The sequence below is a fragment of the Canis lupus genome, chromosome 13 (assembly GCF_048164855.1).
Source record: "Canis lupus baileyi chromosome 13, mCanLup2.hap1, whole genome shotgun sequence".
NCBI lineage: Eukaryota > Metazoa > Chordata > Mammalia > Carnivora > Canidae > Canis > Canis lupus.
In genome coordinates, this window is record NC_132850.1 from 17,631,349 (window position 1) to 17,658,366 (window position 27,018).

The 27,018-nt window shown below is 42.7% G+C and overlaps 1 protein-coding gene and 1 long non-coding RNA gene across 13 annotated transcripts in view; one reads left to right on the forward strand and one right to left on the reverse strand.

The window, feature by feature from the left end:
• The window catches only part of ST3GAL3 (ST3 beta-galactoside alpha-2,3-sialyltransferase 3), a 198,832-nt gene that overhangs the window by 65,030 nt on the left and 106,784 nt on the right, over window positions 1–27,018 (reverse strand). For all 12 annotated transcript variants that reach the window (XM_072772568.1, XM_072772563.1, XM_072772557.1 and 9 more), the window contains one exon: window positions 12,321–12,413. In XM_072772568.1, the coding sequence (XP_072628669.1) occupies window positions 12,321–12,413 (93 nt within the window). The remainder of the gene's footprint in view (window positions 1–12,320; window positions 12,414–27,018) is intronic.
• On the forward strand, window positions 18,346–26,787 carry LOC140602682 (uncharacterized). The gene is made up of 2 exons (XR_012005587.1): window positions 18,346–18,455; window positions 26,577–26,787. It is a non-coding gene; the product is annotated as an uncharacterized lncRNA (long non-coding RNA).

Sequence of the window (27,018 nt, forward strand, 5' to 3'; positions counted from 1 at the left end):
AAGCAGCACATGGCAGGTAAGCTGGAAGGCTCTGTGGTGCTTGGGTTCAAAACTCAGCTTCATCACTTCCAATCTTTATGACTTTAAGCAAATTGATCGATTCTCTCCACCTCCACTTCTCACACTTAAAACTGGCTCAATGACAACACCTATCTCCTAAGATTGTTGGGAGGATTAAACCAGAAAAGATAGGAAAAGGTCTCAGCAGAAGACCTGGCACACTGAGAAGTATTAGCTATCACTGCTGCTGCTGTCTGGCTCTGCAGCATGGCCACAGCCTGGGCTTGGATTCTGCTTTCTGCTGAAACTGCTTGACCCACACTTAGCCTGTAGATGCTATGCCTGCTCCCCATGCTAAGTGGCTCCACTGGCCACCATCTAAAAGACATTAAATTAAATCTTTCACCAAGGTCTGCCTGGGTGGCTCAGTTAGTTAAGTATCTGACTTGATTTTGGCTCAGGCCATGATCTCAGAGTCATGAGATGGAGCCCCACATTGGGCTCCATACTAGGTGTGGAGCCTGCTTAAGATTCTCTCTCTCTCCCCTCTAAAATAAATAAATAAGTAAAAAGAAATCAATCTTTCACCAAAGCACAAAAAGTGATTCAAAAGTAGGTAGCAAAGTATTGCCAGGAAAACGGAGTGTCAATTGAGGTTTCATCAGCTATACTTCTTGCTTTAAAAGCTTACACTCCTTCACTCCACCCCTAAAAATTACATTTTAAATATTTATCATGATCTATTCTGGGAGCTTCCTTCCTGAAAAAAAAAAAAACAACTTATCCGATCATAATAAAAGTCATTGAGAAAACAGAATTCACTTAGTAAGTGTCTAACATTAAAATTTTCTGGAATGATCAACATTTGTAGCCCCAAAATAGATCATCTCATTTCATTCTCTTGACTAATGAGATAAGTAATCCCCAGACTTTTCCAAAATCACACAGTATGTTAAGTGAGAAATTTGTGAGAACTTTGTCTCCAAATCTCATCTCTTTCCAATCTTTCATGTATTAGTATATGACAAAATAATAAATTTTCTACATCAAAAAAATTATTTTCTTCACTCTTTCCATTAGAAGAGTATTTTACCAACATCCCTCACACCTTAAGCCTCTCCATCTCCTATGGCCAGAAATTAATATCCACTCATAGAACAAATATTAAATGCCTACTAAGTGTTAAAGGCTCTATGTTAAGTGTTGGCAGCCATGGACAAGAGCACATCTCTATGCTGAGAAGTTCACAGTCTACTATGAAAGAAATATCAATAAATAATTTTAAGTACAATGACAGAGCTATGTAGGTGACACTGTGGTGGTATAGGTTGAGGAAAGAATAACTGAGTGGGTGCAGAGAGATGGAGGTCAGTCAGAGAATGCTTCCCCTTCCGTGAGACCAATACTGCTCAGAGCAGAGCAGATGCTCAATAAATCTGAGTTCCTTTGGGCCTTATTCTCCCCTCTTCCCTGTCTCTCTCATTAGAAGAAGATGTCTCCAAGCAGGCAAGTCTCAGGAAAAGAAAGGCAGACTTCCCAGCAGACAGCACAAAGGGTGAAAAAGGGAACAAGCTGGCTTCCTGAGAAGCAGGACTCTGTAGGCAGAACAGGCTGGCACATTGGCATCCCTTCCATTACCACCGCCTGCTCCTCCATATGTACCCCAGTGTGAGAGTCAGTGACTGGGTGGGCTCCACAAGGAGCAAGGCTTAGAAATAGAGTAAGAATGTATGTTTCACAGAGCACTCAGTGGAAAAAAAAAAGATAAAGATTTATGGTTTATTTTTATTAGACTGTGTCAAAACTAACACATCAAAAATGCATTAAGACCTTCTGTGTCAAAATGTTGATGCTATAAAAATCAAAATCCTGATTTTACTTAGTACATTTGGTCAAAATAATCAAGAAATGCTAGCTACAGTGTGCCTGGGTGGCTCAGTCAGTTAAGCATCAGCCTTTGTCTCAAGTCATGATCCCAGGATCCTGGAATGGAGCCCTGCTTAGCAGAGAGCATTCTTCTCCCTCACCTTCCCACTTGTGCTCTCTCACTATCTCTGTTGTTATCTCTGTCTCTCTCTCTCTCTCTCTCTCAAAACAAAACAAAACAAAACAAAACAAAACAAAAGGTAACTACCCACAAGGAAAAAAAGTAAACAAACCTAAATTACAACATCACTCCTAACACCACAAGCAACACAAAACCAAACAACAACAACAAAAACCCAGATGGATTAATAATTCAAATATAAATAATAAAGTTATAAAAGTACCTGAAGAAAGCATAGAAGGAGGCACCTTCACAGACTACTATGTGCAGATGTAAATCCAAAAACTGCTTGCAGAAGGCAATCCACCAGGAACTTTCAAAGTTTCAAATGCTTATAATTGTGATCCAGAAATATTATTCTTTATTCTTGATGATCTTAAATGTGTAGGAAGTGACGCACAGAGAAGATTATTCAATGATATAATAGTAATAGTAAATGATGTAATTTGTAATAGTAAAGATGAGAAATTACCTAAATGCCCATCAATAGGTAATCACCTAACTAAACTATTATACATCTGTACAACTGAATGCCATGTAAAACAGAATAAGGGACTTCTGTTTCTAGCCATGATGGAATAACAGGGATGAGGTTTAACCTCTTACCTTTAACAACTAGAAAACAAGCTAAAATACACGAAAACACACACACACACACACACACAACAATTTCAGACCACTACAAGCGGCCAATGGTCTTTCTGAGTTGAGAAAACAGGTCACAGTTTAGAAGACCAAAGAGGCTAGAATTTGTGGAGGAGACTAGGATAGAAGATAGAGTTGTATAGAAAGCTCTAGAGATCTGCAAAGGGGTTCCTTAGATCTTTGGCCAAGCACTCATCAGTATATGTGAGAGGAAACTCTGAGGCTGAGGGAAAACCACCAGGAAGCAATTCCTGATGCTCATACGGGGCTGGGAAGTGTTAGTGTTCACACAAACCCAAGTGGAAATAAGTCCGTCAGAGTGGAAATATCTCATAAAGCACAAGGAATGGGTCAAATCCTCAGAATGGTACCACATGAGAAATGAGGATAAATTAGCCCCAGACAAAAGACTGCTCACAACCTGCACTAGTGGTGTGAAAAGGCAGCATCACAAGGCTACAACTGATTCCAAGTAACTCAACCCCATGCCCAAGCAAAATCTAGCACTCTTTAAAAGAATATGACAAAATCTAGCACAGAAAAATGTAAACTTTGCAATGTCTGGAATCTAATAAAAAATTACCAGGCAAGGAATACAAATAGCCAAAAAATAGGGGTCATAACCAGAAGAAAAATCATCAGGAGAAACCACCTCAGAAATGACAGACATGATGGAATTAGCAGACAAGGATGTGAAAACAGCTATTGCAAATATATTCCACATGTTCAGGAAGGTAGAGGAACACATGAGCATACCAAGGAATGAAATGGAAGATATAAAAAGACCTAAATGGATCTAGAGAGATTAAAAACTCAATATCTGAAATGAAAACATACCAGATGGGATAAACGGCTGACTGGACACTATAAAAGAAAATTCAGTGGACAGGAAAACACAGCAACATCAACTATCCCAATGAGGCACAGAGAGAAATAAGATCGTGGGGGTAGGGAAGGGAAGAGCATCAGTGGCCTATAGGATCCCTTAGAATCCAGGGAAGAAAGGTAAGGTAGAAAAAATATTTAAAAAAAAATAAGGATAAGAAAAAAGTCCAAATCTGATTTTTAAAAAGTCAACTATGAACCCATAGATCCAAGGAGCTAAAAAAAAAAAAAAAAAAAAAAAAAAATCCCAAACCAAATTAAAGAAAACCACAACAAGCCACATCATAATCAGGTTGCTGAAAATCAGTGACAAAGAGAAAATCTTAAAAAGCAAGCAGAGGAAGATAAAGACATTAAGTATGAGGTAAAACAAGATAAGAATGACAGAGACTTTCACTGGAAACTATGTAAGCCAAAAGAAAATGAAGTTCTAACTTTGAAGTACTTGGTATGTGTGAAACTGTCAACCTAGAATTGTATACCCAGTCCAAAAAAAAGAACAAAACACCCTTTCAAAACTTAATGTAAAATAAAGATTTTATCAGAGAAACCAAGGCTGAAAGACTGCATTATTGTCAAATCTGATTCATAAGAACCATTAAAAAAAAGTTCTTCAGGCAGAAGAAAAGAGAAACCATATGGAAATATATATCTCTACAAAGGAAGAAAGACCAACAGTAAAAATTAACTTGTGGGTAACTATAATAGACTTCTCTCTCATTAAAAATTAAAAAGAGGGCAGCCTGGGTGGCTCACCGGTTTAGCACTGCCTTCAGCCCCGCGGTGTGATCCTGGAGACCCGGGATCGAGTCCCACGTTGGGCTCCCTGCATGGAGCCTGCCTCTCCCTCTGCCTGTGTCTCTGCCTCTCTCTCTGTGTGTGTCTCTCGTGAATAAATAAATAAAATCTTTTTTAAAAAAATTAAAAAGAAATTGGGGGCACCTGCCTGGCTCATTTGGTACAGTATGCATCCAACGCTTAGTCAAAGGGTTGTGAGTTCGAACTCCACGTTGGGTATAGAATTTACTTAAAAATAAAGTCTTAAATTTTTTAAAAATTAAATTGTGGTAAAATACACATAGCATATTACCATCTTAAACTTTTTTTTTTTTAAGATTTATTTATTTTAGAGAAAGAGAGAGAGCACACAAGGAGGGGAAGGGACAGAGGGAGTGGAAGAGAGAGAATCCTTAAGCAGACTCTCCACTGAGCATGGAGCCTGATGCAGAGCTCAACCCCAGGACCTTGAGATTATGACTCAAGCCAAAATCAAGAGTTGGACACTTAACCTGAGCCACCCAGGTGCCCCCATCTTAAACATTTTTTTAAAAAGATTTATTTATTTATTTATTTATTTATTTATTTATTCATTCATTCATTCATTCATTCATGATAGACAGAGAGAGGCAGAGACACAGGCAGAGGGAGAAGCAGGCTCCATCCCGGGAGCCCGACGGCAGGACCCGATCCCGGGACTCCAGGACTGCACCCTGGGCCAAAGGCAGGTGCTAAACCGCTGAGCCACCCAGGGATCCCCTAAACATTTTTTCTTTTTTTCTTTTTTCTTTTTTATTAAGATTTTATTTATTTACTCGAGAGACACAGAGAGAGAGAGAAAAAGAGAGGCAGAGACACAGGCAGAGGGAGAAGCAGGCTCCATGCATGGAGCCCGACATGGGACTCGATCCCAGGTCTCCAGGACCAAAGGTGGCGCTAAACCACTGAGCCACCCGGGCTGCCCTACATTTTTTTTAAAGTAAGCTCTATACCCAACGTTGGGCTCAAACTTATGACCCCAAGATCACATGCTCCACCAACTGAGCCAGCCAGGTCCCCTCCATCTTAAACATTTTTAAGTGTACAATTCAATAGTGTTAAAGTACATACATACATATCATTATGCAATCAATTTCCAGAACTCTTTTCATTTTGTAAAACTGAAACTCTTTATCTATTTTTTCCCTTTGCAAAAACTTTGCATTTACTAGAAAATAAAGTTAATTTTATTTATTTATTTATTTATTTTTAGTCTTTATCTAATAAACAACTACTTCCCACTGCCCTTACCTCCAGTTGCTGGCAACCATGATTCTGTTTTCTGTCTCTATGAATTTGACTACTCTATGTAGCATGTAAGTGGAATCAAAGGTATTTTTCTATGACTGGCTTATTTCACTTTGCATAATGTCCTCAAAGTTCACACATGTTGCAGCATATTAAAATTTCCTTTCTTTTTCAGGTTAAATAATGCTCCACTGCATGAATGTACCATATTTTGTTTATCCTTCCATCTCTCGATAGACACTTGGATTGCTTTGGCTATTGTAAAATAATGCTGCTATGAACATGGGTGTACAAATATCAATTTAGGACCCTGCTTTCATTTCTTTTGGGTATATACCCAGAAATGGAATTGCTGGGTCACAGAGTCATTCCATTTTCAATTTTTCTGAGGAATTACCATACTGTTCCCAAACTGACTGGACCATTTTACATTCTTTTTTTTTTTTTTTTTAAGATTTTATTTATTTATTTGACAGAGAGAGAGCACAAGCAGAGGAAGCGGCAGGCAGAGGGAGAGGGAGAAGCAGGCTTCTCGCCAAGCAGGAAGCCCATTGCAGGGCTCAATCCCAGGACCTCGGGACCTCGGGACCTCGGGACCTCGGGACCCCGGGACCATGACCCTAGCTGAAGGCAGATGCTCAACTGACTGAAGCATGCAGGTGCCCCTCATTTTACATTCTGATCAACAATGCACAAGGGTTCCAATTTCTTTGTTGTCTTCATCAACACGTTTTTCTCTTTCTTTCTCTCTATCCTTCCTTTCTTCCTTTCTTCTCTCTCTCTCTCTGGATAGCAACCATCTCAATGGGGGTGAAATGGTAGCTCACTATGTTTTTGATTTGCATTCCCTAGTGATTAGTGATGTTGTGTTTGTTGGGTCCTTTGTATATCTTCTTTGGAGAAGTACCTATTCAAATCTTTTGCCCATTTTTTAATCAGCTGTTTTGTTGTTGTTGATATGTGTTGAGCTGTAGTTCTTCATATATTCCAAATATAACTCCACATCAGATGTATGATTTGGAAATATCTTCTCCCACTCTGCAGGCTGCATTTTCCAGTTCATTTCTAAATCACTTTAAATAGCTGACTATTTAAAACAAAAATAAATAAGAACAATGCTACGTGGATTTATAATACATAAATGTAAAATGTATGACAAAAATAGCACAAAGGACGGGGGTGGGTAATGGAACTATACTGTTGTAAGGTTCTTAAACTCTAGATGAAGTCCTGGAATATTATATTAGAGTAGATTACAGGATTGCTTGGGTGGCTCAGTCGGTTAAGTGTCTGCCTTCAGCTCAAGTCATGATCTGGGATCATTACATCATCAACCCTGAGATCAAGCCCTGTATCGAGCTCTCTGCACAGCAGAGTCTGCTTCTCCCTCTGCCTCTCCCCCTGCTCATGCTCTCTCTCTCAAATAAATAAAATCTTAAAAAAAATAAAAATAAAGACAGATTGTAAACACTAGAACAATCATGAAAAATATAAAACAAAGAGGTACAGCTAACAAGCCAACAGTATGGGTAAATTGAAGCCATAAAACACACATTCAATTAGTCCAAAAGGAGGCAGAAAAGGAAAGAAAAAAAGAACAGAAAATGGGTATCAAGATAGTAGATTTAAATCCAACCATATTGATGACTACATTAAAAGTAAATGGTGTAAGCACTGCAATAAAAGGCAGACATTGCCAGGTTGGATAAAAAAGCAAGACTCGACTATGTGCTGTCTACAAGAAACCCACTTTAATTATAAAGACACGGGATGCCTGGGTGGCTCAGTGGTTTAGTGCCTGCCTTTGGCCCAGGGCATGATCCTGGGGTCCCAGGATCAAGTCCCACATGAGGCTCCCTGTGCGGAAGCCTGCTCCTCCCTCTACCTATGTCTCTGCCTCTCTCTCTCTCTCTCTCTCTCTCTGTCTCTCATGAATAAATAAAATCTTTAAAAAATAATAATAATTATAAAGACACATATATTTAAACATAAGAAGACCAGTTCTAAATTGAACCAGCCCTGAGAACCAACTTCTCTGAGGCTCAAGGGTAAACAAAAACATATGCTGCCCCACAAACACACACAATAGTAAAAGTATGGGGAAACCTCAAGCACAATGAAGCTAACTCTAAAAAGGCTGGAGTAGTTACATAAGTATCAAACAAAGAAGATTTCAGAACAGAGATTATTATACCAGAGAAGAATGGACATTTCAAAATATTGAAGGAATCTATTCACAGCAAGGGAATATAACAATCCTAAATGTATAAAAACTAGTGGCACAGCCTCAAAATATGTGAAGCAAAAACTAATAAATGAAGACTTCAACATCCCTTTGTCAATAACTGACAGAAAAATCAGTAAGGATGTAGGAAACTTGAAATAATCAACCAGTATAATCTAATTGCCATTTATAGACTACTCGATCACTGCAGAAAAAAAATTTTTTAAAATATTTATTTATTTATTTATGATAGAGAGAGAGAGAGAGAGAGAGAGAGAGAGGCAGAGGAGGAGGGAGAAGCAGGCTCCAAGCACCGGGAGCCCGAGGCGGGACTCGATCCCGGGACTCCAGGATCGCGCCCCGGGCCAAAGGCAGGCGCCAAACCGCTGAGCCACCCAGGGATCCCCTGCAGAAAACTTTTAAATGCACACTGAATATTTATCAAAACAGACCATAGTTTATCCCACAACTCAGGTCTCAATCAACTTCAAAGTGTTAAAATCATACAAGAAAATATTCTGATTACAACAAAAGTAAACCAGGTATCTATAACACAAAGATATTTGGAACAACCTCAAATATTTGGAAATTAAGCAAAACACTTCAAAAGAACCCATGGGTCAAAGTAGAAATCACAAGTGAAGCTAGAAAATATCTTTAACGCAAAGAAAATAAGAATATGATATCAAAATTTGTGGGATGTAGCTGACACAGTTTATAGAGGGAAATTTATAGCACGAAATCAAGGAATCAAGAAATCAAATCAGTGGTCCTAACTTCTATCTCAATTAACAAAGAACAAATTTAACCCCAATAAAGCGTATGGTAGGAAAAAATAAAGGTGAGAGCAGAAAACAATGATCATAGTGAAAAAATGAAAAGAGAAAAACCAATGAACCCAAAAGCTAGTTCTATGAGATCAATAAAAATGATAAACCTCTAACCAGAAAGACTAAGAAAAAAAGAGAAAATACATAAATTACCAATATTAAGCATAGTAAGCCAATACATTCAATAACTCAATGAAATCCACAAATTCCTTGTCTGGCACAACTACCAAAGAAGAAACAGGAAAACCTGAATACAAATAAGAAAGCTCTAGATCTAATAAAGAAATGAAATTCTTCATTCTTTTTTTTTTTTAGAAATGTAATTCTTAATTTAAAAAGCCTTCCCACGACGGGATTTTTTTTTCTAAGATTTATTTATTATTTGAGAGACAGCATGGGTGAGTGAGAGGAGAGACAGAGGGAGAGGGACAGAAAATCTCAAGCAGAATTCCCACTGACTGTGGAGCCCAGGGCTCGATCTCAAGACCCACAAGATCATGACCTGAGCTGAAACCAAGAGTTGGGAGCTCAACCACCTGAGTCACCCAGGTGCCCCAAAGGGATTTTCTTAATACAAAACCTAGGTGGCCCTAGATATCTTTGCTGGTAAATTCTATCAGTCATTTAAAATATAAATATAAAATAAAACCAGGGGGATCCCTGGGTGGCACAGCGGTTTAGCACCTGCCTTTGGCCCAGGGAACGATCCTGGAGACCGGGGATCGAATCCCACGTCGGGCTCCCAGTGCATGGAGCCTGCTTCTCCCTCTGCCTCTCCCTCTGCCTCTGCCTCTGTCTCTGCCTCTCTCTCTCTCTCTCTGTGTGACTATCATAAAAAAAAAAAAAAAAAAGAATCTTTAAAAAAAAAAAAAACAGTACTAGTTCTGTACAAAACTTTCAGGAAACTGCAGATGAAGGAGTATTTTCTCACTTGTTCTATGATGTCAGCATTACCCTGATGCCAAAACAGAACACTATTCAGCAATAAAAAGAAACAACTGGGGGCACCTGTGTGGTTCAGTCAGTAAAGCATCTGCCTTTAGCTCAGGTCATGATCCCAGTGTCCTGGGATCGAGCTCCACATGGGGCTCCCTGTTCAGCAGGGCGCTTGCTTCTCCCTTTGACCCTCACCCCACTTGTGCTCACACATTCTCTTCTCTCTCTCAATAAATGAATGAATGAATGAATGAATGAATGAAATCTTAAAAAAAAAAAAAAGACCAAGAATACCAGAACGCGGCTCTGGTAAAGAAGATGCCTATATCCAGCCCTCTGTGTTTCAAGTGCCTCCTGGACGCCAGCTTATATACCCAGCATACTGTGATTGGGGCCCAGGAAATGCAAATACAGGCGACACAAGATCCCAAGCCTCAAGGAGTTCCTGGCCCAGCAGGGGGCGGGGGGCTTGGTGTGCGCAACTCAAGTCTCTGCCCTTTCCACTACTGTCTTCCCTCATCCCCAGCTCAAGCTCTCTCTTGCTGTCTCTCTCTCAAATAAATAAAACCTTAAAAAAAAAAAAAAAAGAACAACAGATACACACGATACACATATGAATCTCAAATGCATTCTACTAAATGAAAGAGGTACACTCAAAAGGCTTCGACTGTATGATTCCATTAATATAACACTCTGAAAATACTACAGGAACAGGAAATGATCAGTGGTTGTCAGGGGCTCGGGGTCAGGAGAGAGGTTAACTACAAAGCAGAACAATGGAACTTTCAGGAGCCGATGATGGAAATGTTCTATTGGACTGCTGTGGTAGTTGCTCAAAGGTATGCATTTAGCAAAACTCCTACAACTACACCAAAAAGTAAATTTTACTGTATGCAAATTAAGCTTCAATAAATCCTACTTTCAAAAAATTATAATATATCCATACAATCATATGTTATACAATCATTAAACAAATAAGATTATCATATATGCTGATAAGAGGATAATCTCCAACATATATTGTTAGGAATAAAAAACAAGATACAAAATAATAAGTATGTGATGTTTCTATTTATGGTACTACTGGCAGTCTCTGGGGCAGGGATCTGGAGCAGGAGTGTATGCCCTTTTACATATTTTCAGTTATTATTTAACCATATGCTTGTATTACTTTCGATTAGAAAAAGCCAAAAAAACAAACCACATCTATATCCAGGTCAAGGAAAACTCACAGGCATCTGGTCCAGGGGACTGAGTCAAGTAAGCCCTAGAAAACATGTATAAGGACATGGAACATAGCACCAGATACTTTAGAGCTGCTCAATAAATAGCTGGGGGAAGAAAGTTATTTGGAATCAAGTCGGAAGGCAGACCTTAGACAAAGAGATCCCTATCTGGAAACCAGATATTCAGCCAGCAGACCCCCGTTTTTGACAAGGAACTAAGCTTGATCACTCACATTAGAAAAAGAAAAGGAGTGGGTTGCCTGGGTGGCTCAATAGGTTAAGAGTCTGACTTTGGCTCAGGGCCCTGGGATCGAGCCCCGAGTCAGGCTCCCTGCTCAGTGGGGAGTCTGCTTGTCTCTCTCCTGCCTCTCCCCTGGCTCATGCCCTCTCTTTCTCTCTCAAATAAATAAAATCTTAAAAAAATAAAAAAATTTTAAAAGAGAAAGAAAGAAAGAAAGAAAGAAAGAAAGAAAGAAAGAAAGAAAGAAAGAAAGAAAGAAAGAAAGAAAGAAAGAAAAAGAAGCATAAAAACCACATATTCTGGATTAATTTCAGGCAAGCTGTTTCTCAACACTCCTCTGCAAGCACACTATGTGCCCTAACCTCACCCTGCTCAGGCATGGATGCAAGCTGTTCCCCCAGTGAACAGATCCCACCCCAAGAGGCCACTTCCAGGGCTCCTCTGCGGTCTGAGTCCTACATCCCATCTCCCAGAGGTTCCTGGGCAGTCTTTCCTCCAGCCCCTCTAAGTCAGACACTACAAGAACTTTCTGAAGGAACAAAATGACCCCGACAGTCTCACTGCACTCCAGGCTGCAGACAAACCCATCCTGGCATGTCAGGACCTTCTCTACACTATGGCTTCATGGAAAGAAAACTCGAGAGGAAAAGGCAGATATGTAAGCAAGGCCCCTCAGCAGTGGTAAAAGGAACTCCCGGGGTTTGGCACAGTTTCTTTCAGCAGGCCCGGTATCAGGAAATCAGGAACTCCAGAATGCAAGATGGACAATGAGAGGAGGTGCTGGAACAGCTAGCCTCTGAAACTCTTCTTTGTTTCTTGCTTTATTTGGGTATGTTTCCCTGAAGCTGGGTAGTTCTGATACTACAGCTCGGCTCGGAGCTTCTGTGCTGGGTAGCCTTGTCTGGCTGCCTCCGGGTACCTGGCTTCCAAGGAGCAACCACACAGGTTCAACCCATTCCCTCCCCTCCAAAGAAACAGGCTGGCAGGTGTAAGCTCCCAGAGGCAGGACAGAGTACGGTAGAGCAAGGACATAGAGCGGGACTGAGGTAGGAACCAACCCAAAACAAGTCCTTTCCAGGCACCCCTGGACTCAAGGACACAGTGAGTGAGTTACAACAGAATCTCGCATGCTCAGAGCACATCACTTATGCAGCATTGGGGTTCTGATTCCTGGGCCATGGACCAGGCCATCTGGGCGGTGGAAAGAAACAGAAGCACTTACCGGGGAAAGATGGCAGTCATCAAGGCCGAAGCATAGCCAGGCTTGCAAGCTCCCTCTGAAAAGTTTGCATACTTGGTGGCTAACTCAGCAGGCCTATGGGGAGAGAAGGAAAGTCACAGCTTGCCGGGTACAGAGCAGTCAGTGGTGTTCATTCTTGAAGAGCTGTAGGTAAAGAGCTTGAATAAAGCTTCATTGTCTATAATCAGCCTTTCAGCCCCTTTTCCACAACAAGGGTTCAGGGGGAAAAAAAATCCCAAACCAAAAAACCCTAAAGGAATAATAGATAGATAAATGAGCAAGGCCCCTCTGTAGAATTTGGTCAAAGGGGGCGCCTGGGTGGCTCAGTCAGTTGGGTGTCTGCCTTGGGCTCAGGTCATGATCCCAGAGGCCCAGGATCCCTGCTTCTCCCTCTGCCCTTTCCCCTGCTTGATCTCTCTCTCTCTCAAATAATTTTTTTTTTTTTAAGATTTAAAGTATTTATTCATGAGAGACACAGAAAGAGAGAGGCAGAGACACAGGCAGAGGGAAAAGCAGGCTCCATGTAGGGAGCCCGACGTGGGACTCGATCCCGGGTCTCCAGGATCATGCCCTGGGCTGAAGGCGGCGCTAAACTACTGAACCACCCAGGCTGCCCTCAAATAAAAAAAATAAATAAAAAAAATAAAAAAGAATTTGGTAAAAGGAACTCACTGGGTTTTGCACAGATTCCTTGCAGCAAGCTCAACTCAACACCAAGGACGTGAGGAACTCTGTCCAGGCTCCCGGACAAGGCACATGGAGCCTGGAGACCCAGGGAGAGAGCCACCCAGGCTCTGACAGTCGCGGGCACTGCCCTTCCAAGCCTCATCGGGGGACCCGACACGCCGGCCACGCCTGCCTCTGCTCTCTCCACACACACACAGTGGCAACCACTCTCAGGGGCCTGAGCGGAGTCAGACAATGTTGGGGCTGTTGCTGTAACAACTAGATGTTTAGTTGAAGATGCTCTCCTGCTCTCCTATCCTCTCTGCCTGGAACGTTCTTCATTATCCCTCACCACCTGGCTCTGCCTACACGTCCTTTGCAACCGAGCTCAGATCTCACCTTCACTGGAGTCCTGCCCTGACCCTCAGGTGGGGCTAAGTGGCTCCCCATGCCCCACGGCCCGTGCCCCTGCCCCCCACATTACAGGCCCAGCCCAGAGGCGCTGCCACACGCTACTGTAATTGCCGCTAGTACGTCTGCCCCCCTACACTGTGCATTCCCATGGCCGGGGCCTGGTCTGACCCTGCATCCCCACGACCTTGCACAGAGATGGGCCCACAGAAGACACCGAGAAAGTTTTCTGAAGGAACAAAATGACTCTGATACAGTCTCACTGCGCTTGTCCTGAAAAACAAGACCACCTGGGGAGCCCACAGTTCAGAGTGTTTGCTGACCATCTGCGGGATGTTTTTCTGAAGACGTGGGTGTTCTAGCCTGGCTTTGTGGCTGCGACTACAGTCACGTCACTAGGGCGTCAGTGTCCTTATGTGTTTGATGAGGGGCTGGAGTCATTGCCGTGCGGCCCAAACCCCTGCCAGTGCAGTCTGGAGAGAAGCACGCTGGGACGACAGGACACACGCAGGGGCTGTGAGGCTGGAGGCCGTGCGTGCTGGGGCACCTGAGGGAGCCCTGGCGGGGTGCCAGTCCCTGGGCCCATCCCCCTGCCCCCCCTTGGGCCCGCGGCCAATGCTGCTCTGCGGCACCAGGGGCCCCCTGGTAGGTCTCCCCTCAGGGCTGCCTTCTGCAGGAACTGGGTGCGGCAGGGGCAGGGCCAGCGGGGAGGGGGCTGCCGCCCACACTGGCTCTCCAGAAACCACGATGTGTCTGTGTGATTCACTCATGTGCCCCTGCGGGCCTAGCCCAGGGCCCTGCGCAGAGTAACTGCTCACTCAATGTAGACAAACTCTTCTGCATCCCTGTGCCCCTGCTTCTAGAAATCTACTTTTTTTTTTTTTTTTAAGTCTTTCTTACAATGAAATGTAAAGCCAGAAATGCAAATGCCAATGCCAAGGGCTAAGCCAGAGTTAGAGACTTTATTTGGTAGGCAAAAGAAAGTCAAAGGTAGGGATCCCTGGATGGCGCAGCGGTTTAGCGCCTGCCTTTGGCCCAGGGCGCGATCCTGGAGTCCCGGGATCGAATCCCACGTCGGGCTCCCCGTGCATGGAGCCTGCTTCTCCCTCTGCCTGTGTCTCTGCCTCTCTCTCTCTGTGACTATCATAAATAAATAAATAAAAATTAAAAAAAAAAAAAGAAAGTCAAAGGTTTAACAAGAGAATTTACGTAACAGTACTCTCTTATGTAAACAACTGTTATTTCCGAAACAAAATACAAAACTTCGGGACAATTCATGAACTTGCGGGAAGCCCTCAGACAGGGCACGGTGACTGAAATACAGATTTTGTTACTTCTTCAGCAGCGATGTGAGTAGGTGGCCATGAGTTATCAATTTACACATGAGCTCAGAAAAATGAAGAGACCTAACCAAGATCAGAAGGCTCGTCAAGTGGCAGCCTTGGTAGACTTGTGCAGTGTGGATCACAGAGGGAGGCACGGAGTCCTTGGCTAGCACAGAAGTGGTGAGGGCTGGTGGGGAGGGGCAGAGAAGAGGACCACGAAGGCCTCACACCGCGCTCTGAAAGTACGCCCCAAGCACCGAGATGTCCTGAGTCCTTCATATCCCTGTCTCCCAGTCCCCCACCATCTGTGGGCCTGCCTTCTAACTGTGGGTTTCTGTGTTCTTTCTGAATTCCAGAAGTTTCGCATTGAAGACAGAAATGTATATACAACAAGAGAAAAGCCTGTGGCCACATCTTTCCTCTCTCCAGTTTATACCATCAACCTGTGGCAAGGTGCTTCAAGGATTAAGGACCATGGGCAGTGTTGTGCCCAAGATTGTGAATCCAAGAAACCACCAAGGAGCCGACACTGATGCAAGCGCACGAGGGTTTATTAGCAAGCTTGAGCTTGGGTCCAAGTGTACCCGACACAGTGGAGCAGGGACTTAGACCCCAAAGTGGTTTACAGCTGGGTTTTTTATGGGCTGGTCTAGGGGATTTTCAGAAGGAGTGGAGGAATTTTTTTTTTTTTTCCATTCCAATATGGGAGCAAAGGGTGGGGGAGTCTCTTAAGATCTGATATGGGATTCTCTGAGCTCTGTTGTCTTTCTGATATGGGATTTCCTGCTAAGGGCATTCTGAGCTTTGTTCTCATTCTAATATGGGGCTTAACTGAAGTAAGGTAAAGTTCAGCTCTTATTCACAGGGCCTGAGATGGCTGTACTTGTGCTAACGCTGAACTTAAGGTGGAATGACCTTAATTTTTCTCGGCCTCCACAGGCAGTCCAAGGTCCGAGGACTCAGGTAATCTCTCATGGGGAAGAGGAGGCACTGGGAAGCCAGAACCCAGCCGGGAAGGCTCTTCCCATGAGAGCGCAAGGTAGCCAGAGGTGGAGGATGAGCAGCTCTAAATCAACCCCCCATTGAGAAAGCAACAGTAACTCCTAAAACATACAGCCCCGGGGACAGTGGGCCAGGTCAAGTTATTACCAAATTAAAATGCCTTAGCAATGGCCTCTGACTACCCCAGGGAGAGAAGAATAGGGGGAGTGTTGGGGAGTCTGAGTCATCCAGCAGGCTGGGACCTCTAGGGCAGTTAGCGGTCAAAACCACCAAGATTAACAGTTGCCAACTCCCTCAGGCCAGAATAGTTAGTTTCTCTAAGGCACTCACACTCCAAATGCCAGGAGGGCCCCACAGATGTCTGATCAAATCATTCAGCCCTTGTTCTTCTCATACTCTCCAGCTGGCCTTTCATTTCGGGAGATTTAGCATTTCAACCAGTAAGAGCACCCATTGTCCTGCAAACGTGACTACCAAGCCCCTGGGGTGAAGAGTGTGAACCACTGCACTCAAGAGGAAATCCAGATAGACAGACTGGAACCCAAGAGAAGGAACCACACTTCCATTCAGCTGCTGCAGCCAGGAGCACGGGGTTGAAGGATCAGGCCAGGCAACGGGTGGCAAATGGGAAGAGCATAGGATCTGGAATGAGAAACTTTCACAGAGGACACTGGCACATCGTGTGACCTTGGGCAAGTAATGGAAAATCTGATTCTCAAGCTTCCTCATCTGCAAATGGGAACCACTTAATTCCCAGGGATCTTGGGAGGATGTGGTGAGAAAGCACACTTGGAGGGGCTGGCTGTCCTCTAGAGCACCACACGAAGGCTATGTGAACCATGAGGTGGAAGAGGCAGGCATCCAGATCACGGAGACTGAATGCTTCGCTCCAGTTTGGATCCTGTCTTTGCAGAGGGTCACTGAATGATGGCCAGTGGGAGGGAACATTTAGGGATCAATGTTTGGGAGGTGAGGAGGCTGCGAGAGGCTGGAAGGGGCAGTGTATGGGACAGAACACTCTTCTGGAGAGAGTAAGTAGGTGCTCTGTCAGTTGCCAAAGGTGAGGAAGTGTCCCAAGAAGGACAGAGGAACCAACTGCAACAACACACTGGAGGGCCTGGTAACATGTGGCCACTGGCTTGAAAGCTGGCTTTGGCAATGGGGAGGTCACTCCTGACCTTGACAAGAGCTGGTTCACTGGAGAGTGGGGGTGAAATGCCGATTTCATTGGCTTTAAGAGAAAACAGAAGAAGTGGGGTCATGGAATAGAGACCATGGTTTTTGCTATAAAGGGAGACAGAGAAATGGAGCAACAGCTGGAGGGAGGAAGCAGGGAAAGATGTTTTTGAGGTTAAAAGACAGTTGAGCATGTTTGTAAGTTGGTTGGAATAAGAGGGAAACTCCTGATGTGGCAGAGATGGGACAGTTGTAGGACAAATGTCCTCGAGGAGGTGGCAGGGGTTGGGGGTGGGGTGGAGAAAAGGACCCAATACAAAGTAGGAGGGCTGGCCTTCCTCTGCTCACCCTCCACCCTGGCCATCTTTGCAACATTCGGTTAAGCAACATTCCCATCCCCAGCAGAACCAACCCACCTGCCTGAAGACCCCATTTCGCCCAGCCAGCTCCACCTTAGCTTGCTTGTTCCCATGTTCTCTTTCTCTCCCGTCTCCTTCTCTTCCTCCTTCTCATTTGTTCATTCATTCATTCATGCATTCACTCGACAAAACATTTAGAAGCAAAAGAGTCACTCTGCTTGGATTTGTGTCCTGGCTCCACCCTTTCCTAGCTGTGCGACTTTGGGCACGTTATTGAATTGCTCTGTGCCTTCGTTTCCACATCTTTAAAAACTGGGATGATACTCATACAACCATATTGAAGGTTAGGTTGAGAATAAAGTACTTTTAACTAACTAGAATTAAAATTGTTTTTAAAGACATGACAAATAAACACAAAAACAAAACAACAAAACAACCAAAAATAAATTGCATCCAGGTCTTTGTGTAGCCTAAAGTTCATTTGTTTTTATCACTGAATATTAGTTAATTGTATGGATGCCCCAAACTTTGTGCATCCATTCACCTTGACAGATATCTTGGCTCCTTCCAGTTTTGGGTGATTTTGAATAAAATTGCTATAATTACTCATTTAAAAAGGAGAGAGAGAGAGAGAGAGAGAGAGAATAAAGTGCTTAGTATAATGCCTGGCACTTAGTTTTCTCTCAATACATGGTGACTGTAACAGCCTTGCTGTTGTGTGCCAGACACTGGCCTGGGATTAGGGACCCAGCAATGGCCAGGACCTGGTTATGGCCTCCCACTGGTTACACTGAACAGGAACTGTCCTTTTAAATGATCCTTCTATCCTAGACCATGGTAACTAAGCATGGTGCATAGCAGAACGGTGCATGGGATAGAGTACGTAAGCACCCAACAAAACGTTTGTTGGAGTGAACTCAACTGGTTACCTTGACTGGTTGGAAGTACAATTAACAAAGTGTTAGGGAGAGATGGTGATGGCTGGGGGGAAATGGAGATGGGACTCTGAGGGTTCTCCCTACAGGCCAGTGGTGGGCATCTTGTGAGCAATAATCTAAGTTCTAGAACCTTCTTAGAGAGGACTGAAATCAGATCAGCCCCTGGCTGTCTCCTCATTCATTCAGCCCCTAGTTCACCAGTTCAGGAACTGGTCTTCACAATGAAACAAGACCACGCAGGTAACACCTGGCACACTGCTTGATAAGCAGTGTGTTAATAAATATTAGTGTCCCTTCAAGCAAGTATGGTAATTTAATCAGAAATAGCCAATATTATTGTCAGAGGGAACTGCCTGAACACACCAGTAAGAATCCTCAGCCCAGGGCTGGTCCCACCACTGCTTCTTCAGTGCTATCCTAACTTCCCTGATGAAGATGCATTTCTCCAATTACTAGAGATCTGTTTCTGGAACATGACTTGGGAAATGGCAGATGCAGGTTAGGTTAGCTTTCGTAATCCTATTCTGTTGTTAAATATTTTCATTTTTATTTCTTTCTGAAGTAGACTAACAAAAGAAAGGCTACTAACTACGGCCATAGGTCCTTTCAAGCTGTGAGATGAAACTCTTCTCCTTAAGGATAATTTCTCTCTCCTCTGGCTGCCTCTTCCATCTGACTTCATAATTACAGATCTGCTGGCTCTTCACATCGTTAGTCTCTTCATTCACCCACATTTGGCAGTTGCCAACCCATCTTGTGAACTCCACTGCCGGCTGGGGCTTCCATACGGTTTTTGCCCCACTTACGGTGATCTATAATAAACTTGGCAGCATTGTCCTATGTCTCTTTCATCGCTTTAAGGCAGAGAGACTCCTTGATCTGAGACATCTGGAATTTGTGATATTTCTCAGCTCTAGAGGACTTGCCTTTCAGCTCTTGCTACTTACTGTGCACTGTAAAACCTTTTCAACAAACCAGGCCATTCTGCTATTCCATCAGTGATTCTGGACCTGATGCTACTGCAGTTTATCTTTGTCTCCAGAATCATGTCACTTATTTCATTTTGGCCAAGAGGATGCTCTCCTCTCCAGTAAGCTCTTGCAAGTCCTTTAGCCTGAGCTGTATAGGCAATGCTCACAGTGATTCTCCATCAGGGGTCTGTTGCAAATGCTCCAATTCAATTGTGTTTCTATATTTCATTTCTTTTTTTTTTTTTTAAGATTTTATTTATTTAATCATGAGAGATCCACAGAGAGAGAGGGAGAGAGACACAGGCACAGGCAGAGGGAGAAGCAGGCTCCATGCAGGGAGCCCGACATGGGACTCGATCCTGGGTCTCCAGGATCTGGCCCTGGGCCGAAGACGGCACCAAACCACTGAGCCACCAGGCTGCCCTACATTTCATTTCTTTAAACACACACACACACACACACACACACACACACACACACACACACACCACATCCTCTTTCAGGGTGGTAGTGGGAAGAACAGGGAAACTAACATTTACTGAGCATAAACGATATGCTAATAGTTGACCTAATTATTTCATTTAGCTTTACAATAATTCTCTAAGGCAGTAAAGCCCTGAGATCCAGGCATGCAGGGTGTAGAGTCCAAGAGAAGACATGGTTGGAAGATGTGTTCTATTTTTAACACTGTAAAATTTCAAATGATAAATTCTGACAGGGATTGCATTGAATCTGTAGATTGCTTTGAGTGGTATGTACATTTTAACAATATTAATTCTTCCGATCCAAGAACATGGAATATTTTTCCATTTATTTGTGTCTTCTTCGATTTCTTTCATCAAAGTCTTATAGTCCTCAGTGTACAGGTTTTTCACCTCCTTGGTTAAATTTATTTCTAGGGGTTTTATTCTTTTTGAGGCAACTGTAAATGGAATTTTTTTTAAAGATTTATTTATTTATGATACACATAGAGAGAGAGAGAGAGAGAGAGGCAGAGACACAGAAGGAGGGAGAAGCAGGCCCATGCCGGGAGCCTGACGTGGGACTCGATCCCGGGACTCCAGGATCGCGCCCTGGACCAAAGGCAGACGCTAAACCGCTGAGCCACCCAGGGATCCCCTGTAAATGGAATTTTAAGGAATTTCTGTTACTGATAGTTACTGCTGTATAAAAATGCAATTCATTTTTGCGTAGTGACTTTATATCCCGCAACTTTACTGAATCCGTTTATCAGTTCTAATGGTCTTTGGTGGTCTTTAAAATCTCCTCTATATATCACGCCATCTGCAAATACACATACTTTCACTTCTTCCTTTCTGATTTGGATGCCTTTCTTTTTCTTCCCTGTTCTGGCTCAGACTTCTAATACTATGATGAATAAAAGTGGTGAGAGTGGACATCCTTGTCTTGTTCCTGATCTTAGAGGAAAAGCTTTCAGCTTTTTTTTTTTTTTTTTTAGCTTTCAGCTTTTTACTGTTGAGGATGATGTTAGCTATGAGCTTCTCATATATGGTCTTTATTATGTCAAGGTAAGTTCCCCCTATACCCACTTTGTTGAGGGTTTTTATTATGAGCAGACACTGAAGTTTTTCAAATGCAGGTTCCTGGGTACCTTAGTCAGTTGTGCAGCTGTCTCTTGATCTCATGTCATGATCTTGGGGTCATGAGATCCAGCCCTATGTCAGGCTCCATGCTCCTTAGGGAGTCTGTTCAAGACTCTCTCTCCGTCTCCTTCTGCAACCCCACCTTCTCCACCCGCCCCCATGCTGGTATGTGCATGTGCACTCTCTCTCTCTCAAATAAACAAATCTTAAAAAAAAAAAACAAAAAAACACAAGTTCCAGAGAGCTAAGGCACTATGAATAATAACAGTATTATTAGTTTTTTTTCTTGTGGTAGAAGGTGTGAATTAGCCAGGAGTGATGCCCTGGACAATAAAATCCACAAAGAGAAGCCTGAACCAGAACAGAAAGAGGTGGCGTCTGGATACTGTGAAGAACTTTCATGTGTACTGAGCGGATAATAAACAAATACATAAGCATGCCTACTAAGCACCAAGCCTTATATACATTATCTCTTTGAGACCACATCTAGTTTTCTCATCTTCTTTCCCCACTGTTCTAAATCTTCATCAGTAAATCATTACATCTCACATGGGCCCATCAATGTGTTTATATACCAGAGGTGCTACTTAAAAATATTTAGCCAGGGCTCTGCACACCCTTGGTGCAGCCCTACTTTAAGGTAAGTATTATTCTCATTTTTGACAAGACAAACTGAGTCTAAAACTCATCCTCTGCTCTCACCAAAGCCCTTGCTTTCTTTGGTATGAAGAACAATGGGCATAAAGGTAAAAAGACTTGAGTTTAAGAAGCTAGCTCTTCCACTTACTAGTTAGTTGTATAACCTCCAATAAGAAGTAACTGGTTTCCTCAACTCTTACAATAGCTATAATAATACATATTTTCTAGAATGGATGGAAAGACCAAATGATTTCCTATAACAATGTAGGTTAAAACATTCTTTTAAAGGTTACAGAAATGTCAGTTAACTACTCCTACTGTTTTAATGCTTGATTTCTGCTTTTACTACTTCTGGATCATCTGAATTATCATTTTACTAATCTAATGAGGCAAAAATTGTTCCTTTTATGTTTCTTACTTGGATTATCGTCTCCAACTCCCCTGGCTGTCTCCAAACCTCGGCTAGTAGGTGTGTGTGTAGTTAGACTTATACCAAAGTCTTTCGTTGCGTGCGTATGCTAATATAAAATTATCCTGTATTTTTATATATTTTTTTACTTAAAAAAAAGATATTATTCACGTATTCATGAAAGACACAGAATGAAAGGCAGAGACATAGGCAGAGGGAGAAGCAGGCTCCCCGCAGGGAGCCTAATTCAGGACTTGATTCCCAGACCCGGAATTACACTGAGCCAAAGGCAGACGCTCAACCGCTGAGCCACCCAGGCATCCCTACTTTTATTTTTTTTTACATGTGAGCTATTCTTTTTATTTTCCCAGATGCAGCAATTCTTTGAAGGCTTGAGTTTTTACTTGCAAAACGGGTAATAATGGCACCTACCTTAGAGGTGAGGTCTCAAAGAGATAATGTATATAAGGCTCGGTGCTTAGTGGGCATGCAGTATACGATTAGTAATTAACATAGGTTTCATTTGTTTCTGCTAATCCAAATTTTGCACTGGAACAATTAAAGCACAGGACTTGACTGTCCTCTAGAGGTTCACAGTCTAGTATTATGACGTATTAAGAAACAAATACATGTCATACTTGTCATAACCATATTAAACATGGGTACGCAGGTCTGGGCATCTCTGATGGGCAATCTTCATCTAAGGCAGAGTAGACATCTTGACACCCCCAGGACTGTGCCAGCTGGTGCCCTGCCTGGCACTTCTTTTCTCCCACTATTAGGCTCCTGAGGCTGCCACCACAAATTATCCCAAACCAGGGAGCCTAAAACAACAGAAATTTATCCTCTCACAGTTCAGGAGGCAAGAAGTCTAAAATCAAGGGGTTCCCTCAAGTGGTTCCTCCTAGAGGCTGTAAGGGAGACTTTGCTCTGTGCTCCTTTGTAGCTTCTGGTAGCAGCTGTCAATCCTCAGCGTTCCTTGGCTTGTGGGCACATCACTCCACTCTCTGCCTCCACTGTCACAGTATTTCCTTAATGACACTGTTTTTAATGTCAAATTTCAGTTGCTTATTCCTGGAATATAGGAAAACAACTGACTTTTGTATATTATTAACTTCGTATCCTACAACCTTGTTAGAATTGCTAATTAGCTCCAGGAGATTTTTGGCAAGTCTCTGGGTTTTTCTAGATAGACAATCATGTCATCTGTGAAAAAAAGACAGTTTTATGTCTTCATTCCCAATCTCTAACCCTTTTAGTTCCTCTCCTTTTCTTTCTTTCTTTTTTTTTTTAAATTGAATTAGCTGGAGCTTATAGTATAATACTGTCAAGGAATGGAGAAAGGGGACATTCTTGCTTCTTCCCAATTTGGAGACAACACATCTAGTTTTCTCATCATGAAGTATGATGTTAACTGCAAATTTTTTGTAGGTGGTCCTTATACTTTTACTAGCTTGCTGATAGTTTTTTTTTTTTTTTTCCTAAAATCATGATTGGATATTGGGTTATATCAAATGTTTTTTCTGTATCTAATAAATTTGACCATATTATTTTTCTCCTTTAGCCTGCTGATGGGATGGAATACATAATTTTCTAATGTTGAACCAGGCTTGCATACCTGGAATAAATCCCCTTGGTCGTAGTGTTGATTCTTCTTACACATTGTTGGATTCAAAACGCTAATATTTTGTTGAAGATTTCTGTTATGTTCACAAGAGATAATGGTCTGTAGTTTTTTCATTTCTTATAATATCTTTTTTTTTAATTTTTTTTTTTTTTTAATTTTTTTTTTTTTTTTTTTTATTTATGATAGGCACACAGTGAGAGAGAGAGAGGCAGAGACACAGGCAGAGGGAGAAGCAGGCTCCATGCACCGGGAGCCCGATGTGGGATTCGATCCCGGGTCTCCAGGATCGCGCCCTGGGCCAAAGGCAGGCGCCAAACCGCTGCGCCACCCAGGGATCCCTATCTTTTTTTTTAAAAAGCAATCTGTGCACCTAACGTGGGCCTTGAACCTCATGACCCTGAGCTCAAGAGTCTCATGCTTGGGATGCTTGGGTGGCTCAGTGGTTGAGAGCCTCCCTTTGGCTCAGGGCGTGATCCTGGGGTCCTGGGATCAAGTCCCACATGGGGCTCCCAACAGGGAGCCTGCTTCTGTCTCTGCCTCTGTGTCTCTCATGAATAAATAAGTAAAACATTTAAAAAGAAAAAAAAGTCTCATGCTCTATCAACTGAGCTGGCCAGGTGTCCCCCTTTCTTATAATGTCTTCATCTGGTTTTGGTGTTAGGATAATGCTAGCTTCATAGAACAAGTTAGGAAGTGTTCTCTCTTTTTTGTTGTTGTTGTTGTTCTCTCTGTTTCTATTTCCTGGAAGAGATTATAGAGAACCCGTGACATCTTTTCCTTAAATGTTTGATAGAATTTACCAGTGAAACCAACTAAGTGTAGTATTTTCTGTTTGGGAAGGTTATTAAATTTCGATTCAATTTCTTTAGTAGATACAGGCCTATTCAGATGATCTACTTCTTCTTGTGTGAGTTTTAGTAGTTTGTACCTTCCAAGGAATTGGTCCATTGCACCTAAGTTATTAAATGTGCCTTTACAGAGTTGTTAATTATATTCCTTCATTATCCTTTTAATATCCATGGGATCAGTAGTAATAATGCACCTTTTATTCCTGATATTGCTCATTTGTATATTCTCTCTTTTTTCTCGGTTAGCCTGGCTAGAGGTTTATCAATTTTATTAAGATTTTTCAAAGAACCAGCTTTTGGTTTTGTTGATTTTTCTCTACTGATTTCTGTCCTTTACTTCTTTACTATGTACTATCTCTCTTTATACTTCTGTCCTCTCCAATCCACCTACCCTCCTACAGCCAAAGTCATCTTCCTACAGGTCAAAACTGATATGTTTTTCACCTGCTTAAAACACTTCAATGGCTAAATAAATATAATCTTTAAAAAAGGGTGGGGGGCACCTGGGTGGCTCAGTGGTTGAGCGTCTGCTTTTGGCTCAGGGTGTGATCCTGGGGTCTTGGGATTGAGTCCTGCACCGGGCTCCCCACAGGGAGCCTGCTTCTCCCTCTGCCTGTATCTCTGCCTCTCTCTGAGTCTCTCATGAATAAATAAATAAAATCTTAAAAAAAAAAAAAACTTCAATATCAAATAGAAGCCTAAACTTGTACTGTCTGCCCTTGAGATGAAGCCCTCGAGATGAAGCCTAAACTACTGTTCTATAGAAAGCCCTGCACGGGGTTGCCTGGGTGGCTCAGCAGTTGAGCATCTGCCTTCGGCTCAGGGCGTGATCCTGGGTTCCCGGGATCGAGTCCCACATCGGGCTCCCTGCGTGGAGCCTGCTTCTCTCTCTGCCTATGTCTCTGCCTCTCTCTCGCTCTGTGTCTCTCATGAATAAATAAAATCTTAAGAAAAAAAAAAGCCCTGCATGATTTGGTCTGCCCATTCTTCCAGACTTAACATGTCTCACCCTCAGACCTCCTGGGGATTTGACAGCAGAGCAAAGACAGATATTAAGTCTTTACACAAATATTTATTTCAATTACAGATAAGGAAGAGATACTTAAATAGGCCAATAAAATGCATAGGAAACCCTTCAACTGATTCAGATTTTAAAAGGCCATAAAGAAAAAGCTAGAGAAAGGACTGGTAACCAAAAATTAATATAAAATAGATTTTTGAAAGTAGTGTTTAAAGATGTAGAGACCATTGCGGAAGTTAGAAAAAAAGTTACAGAAAAGAATATATTCAAATATGTCTTTTCATTGTAAATGTATATGAGGAAAACACACGAAATGTAAACTCAAAGGAAAAAAGGTACCCACAATGCCACTATCCTAATATAACTACTGCTACATTCCGCAGTAGTTAGTACGATATTCAGATTTGACTACAGTGATGGGCTTGAAGGCTATCTCCCACAGTTCTCAACATCCTGGGATGTTAGAATTACCGGAGAGAACTTTTAAACATTAAAGCACCTATGTCTGATTCCTGATCTGCTAAATCAGAAGAATCTCTGGGTGGTGAGGACCTGGGTTGAAAGACAATGTATGTAGACAGACTCCTGTGTGTCGGCAGGGCTCTCCCCTCAAACCTGAGTTTATTCTGGTATCAACTACCTGGGAAAGTGGAGAGTTCCTCAGACAGAGAACAGTATCTTTCAGAGCAGGGAATCTCAACTTGGAACCATATCAGACTCACCTGAAGAGCTTAAGAAACCCCAATACCCAAGCTACACCTCAACTCCATGACTTCAGAGTCTATACGGGGTGGGATGCAGGAATGGGTAATTTCTTGAGCTCCCCAGGTGATTCCAATCTGCAGTCCAGTTTAAGGGGCTGAGATCTCCAGGTGAGCTACAAAGTAGGAATGTGGCTCTTTGGGTCTTGATCACATAGGTATCGAGATGTATAGGAGGAAGTCTTTGAACCGTGGGTTGTGAACAAGCTAGAAGTTGTGAAGCAAAGAGCACCATCAAATTCTGCAATGCTGTGCTCTCCTGCTGTGAACTAAGTATGGCTCTGGCTTGAGCCATCAAGAGAAGAAACAGAACTCTGTAGTTTGCAGACCACAAACTACAGAGTTTTTTGGGTTTCTTATGCTCTCGGGGTTTATTTTTCTATTGTCCCCTTTTTCATCTTTAGTGAAATATTTTTAGCTTTGCTTAAAGGAACCAAGAAAAAAGGTTTTTGTTGTTGTTTTCTCTCCTTCCTTTTTAAAGCATTAAAGAGAACCTGTGCTCTCTAGAGTCATCGTGATGGTGGCGGCAGCAGTCTGGAAGTGAGAGACCCTGAGGGAGACAGTGACACTCGGGGCTGAAGACAGGGCCACGTGGCAGTTCTCATCACTGTACTTCCCATTCCTCCAAAATCTTCCAAAATTGAGACCTGGGGCCTGGGTTTTGTTATTAAAGATGGTGTTAGTCTGCCTTATATTCTCTTCCTCTGTCCTTAACTGAGTTAACACTTACTGATTAATTAGTTCCTGGGCACCAGGAACAGTGTACGAGGCACCTGGGAATACATCTGTGGGCAGGACATTCATTCCTCCTGCCTTTATGAAGCTCACTTAGAATTTGGGGGGAAAAGGGGGGGCAGTGGGGATGGGAAAGCTCTTTAGAATAGTGGGACGGGTAGGAAGTCAGGAGCCAGGGAGGAGAGGGT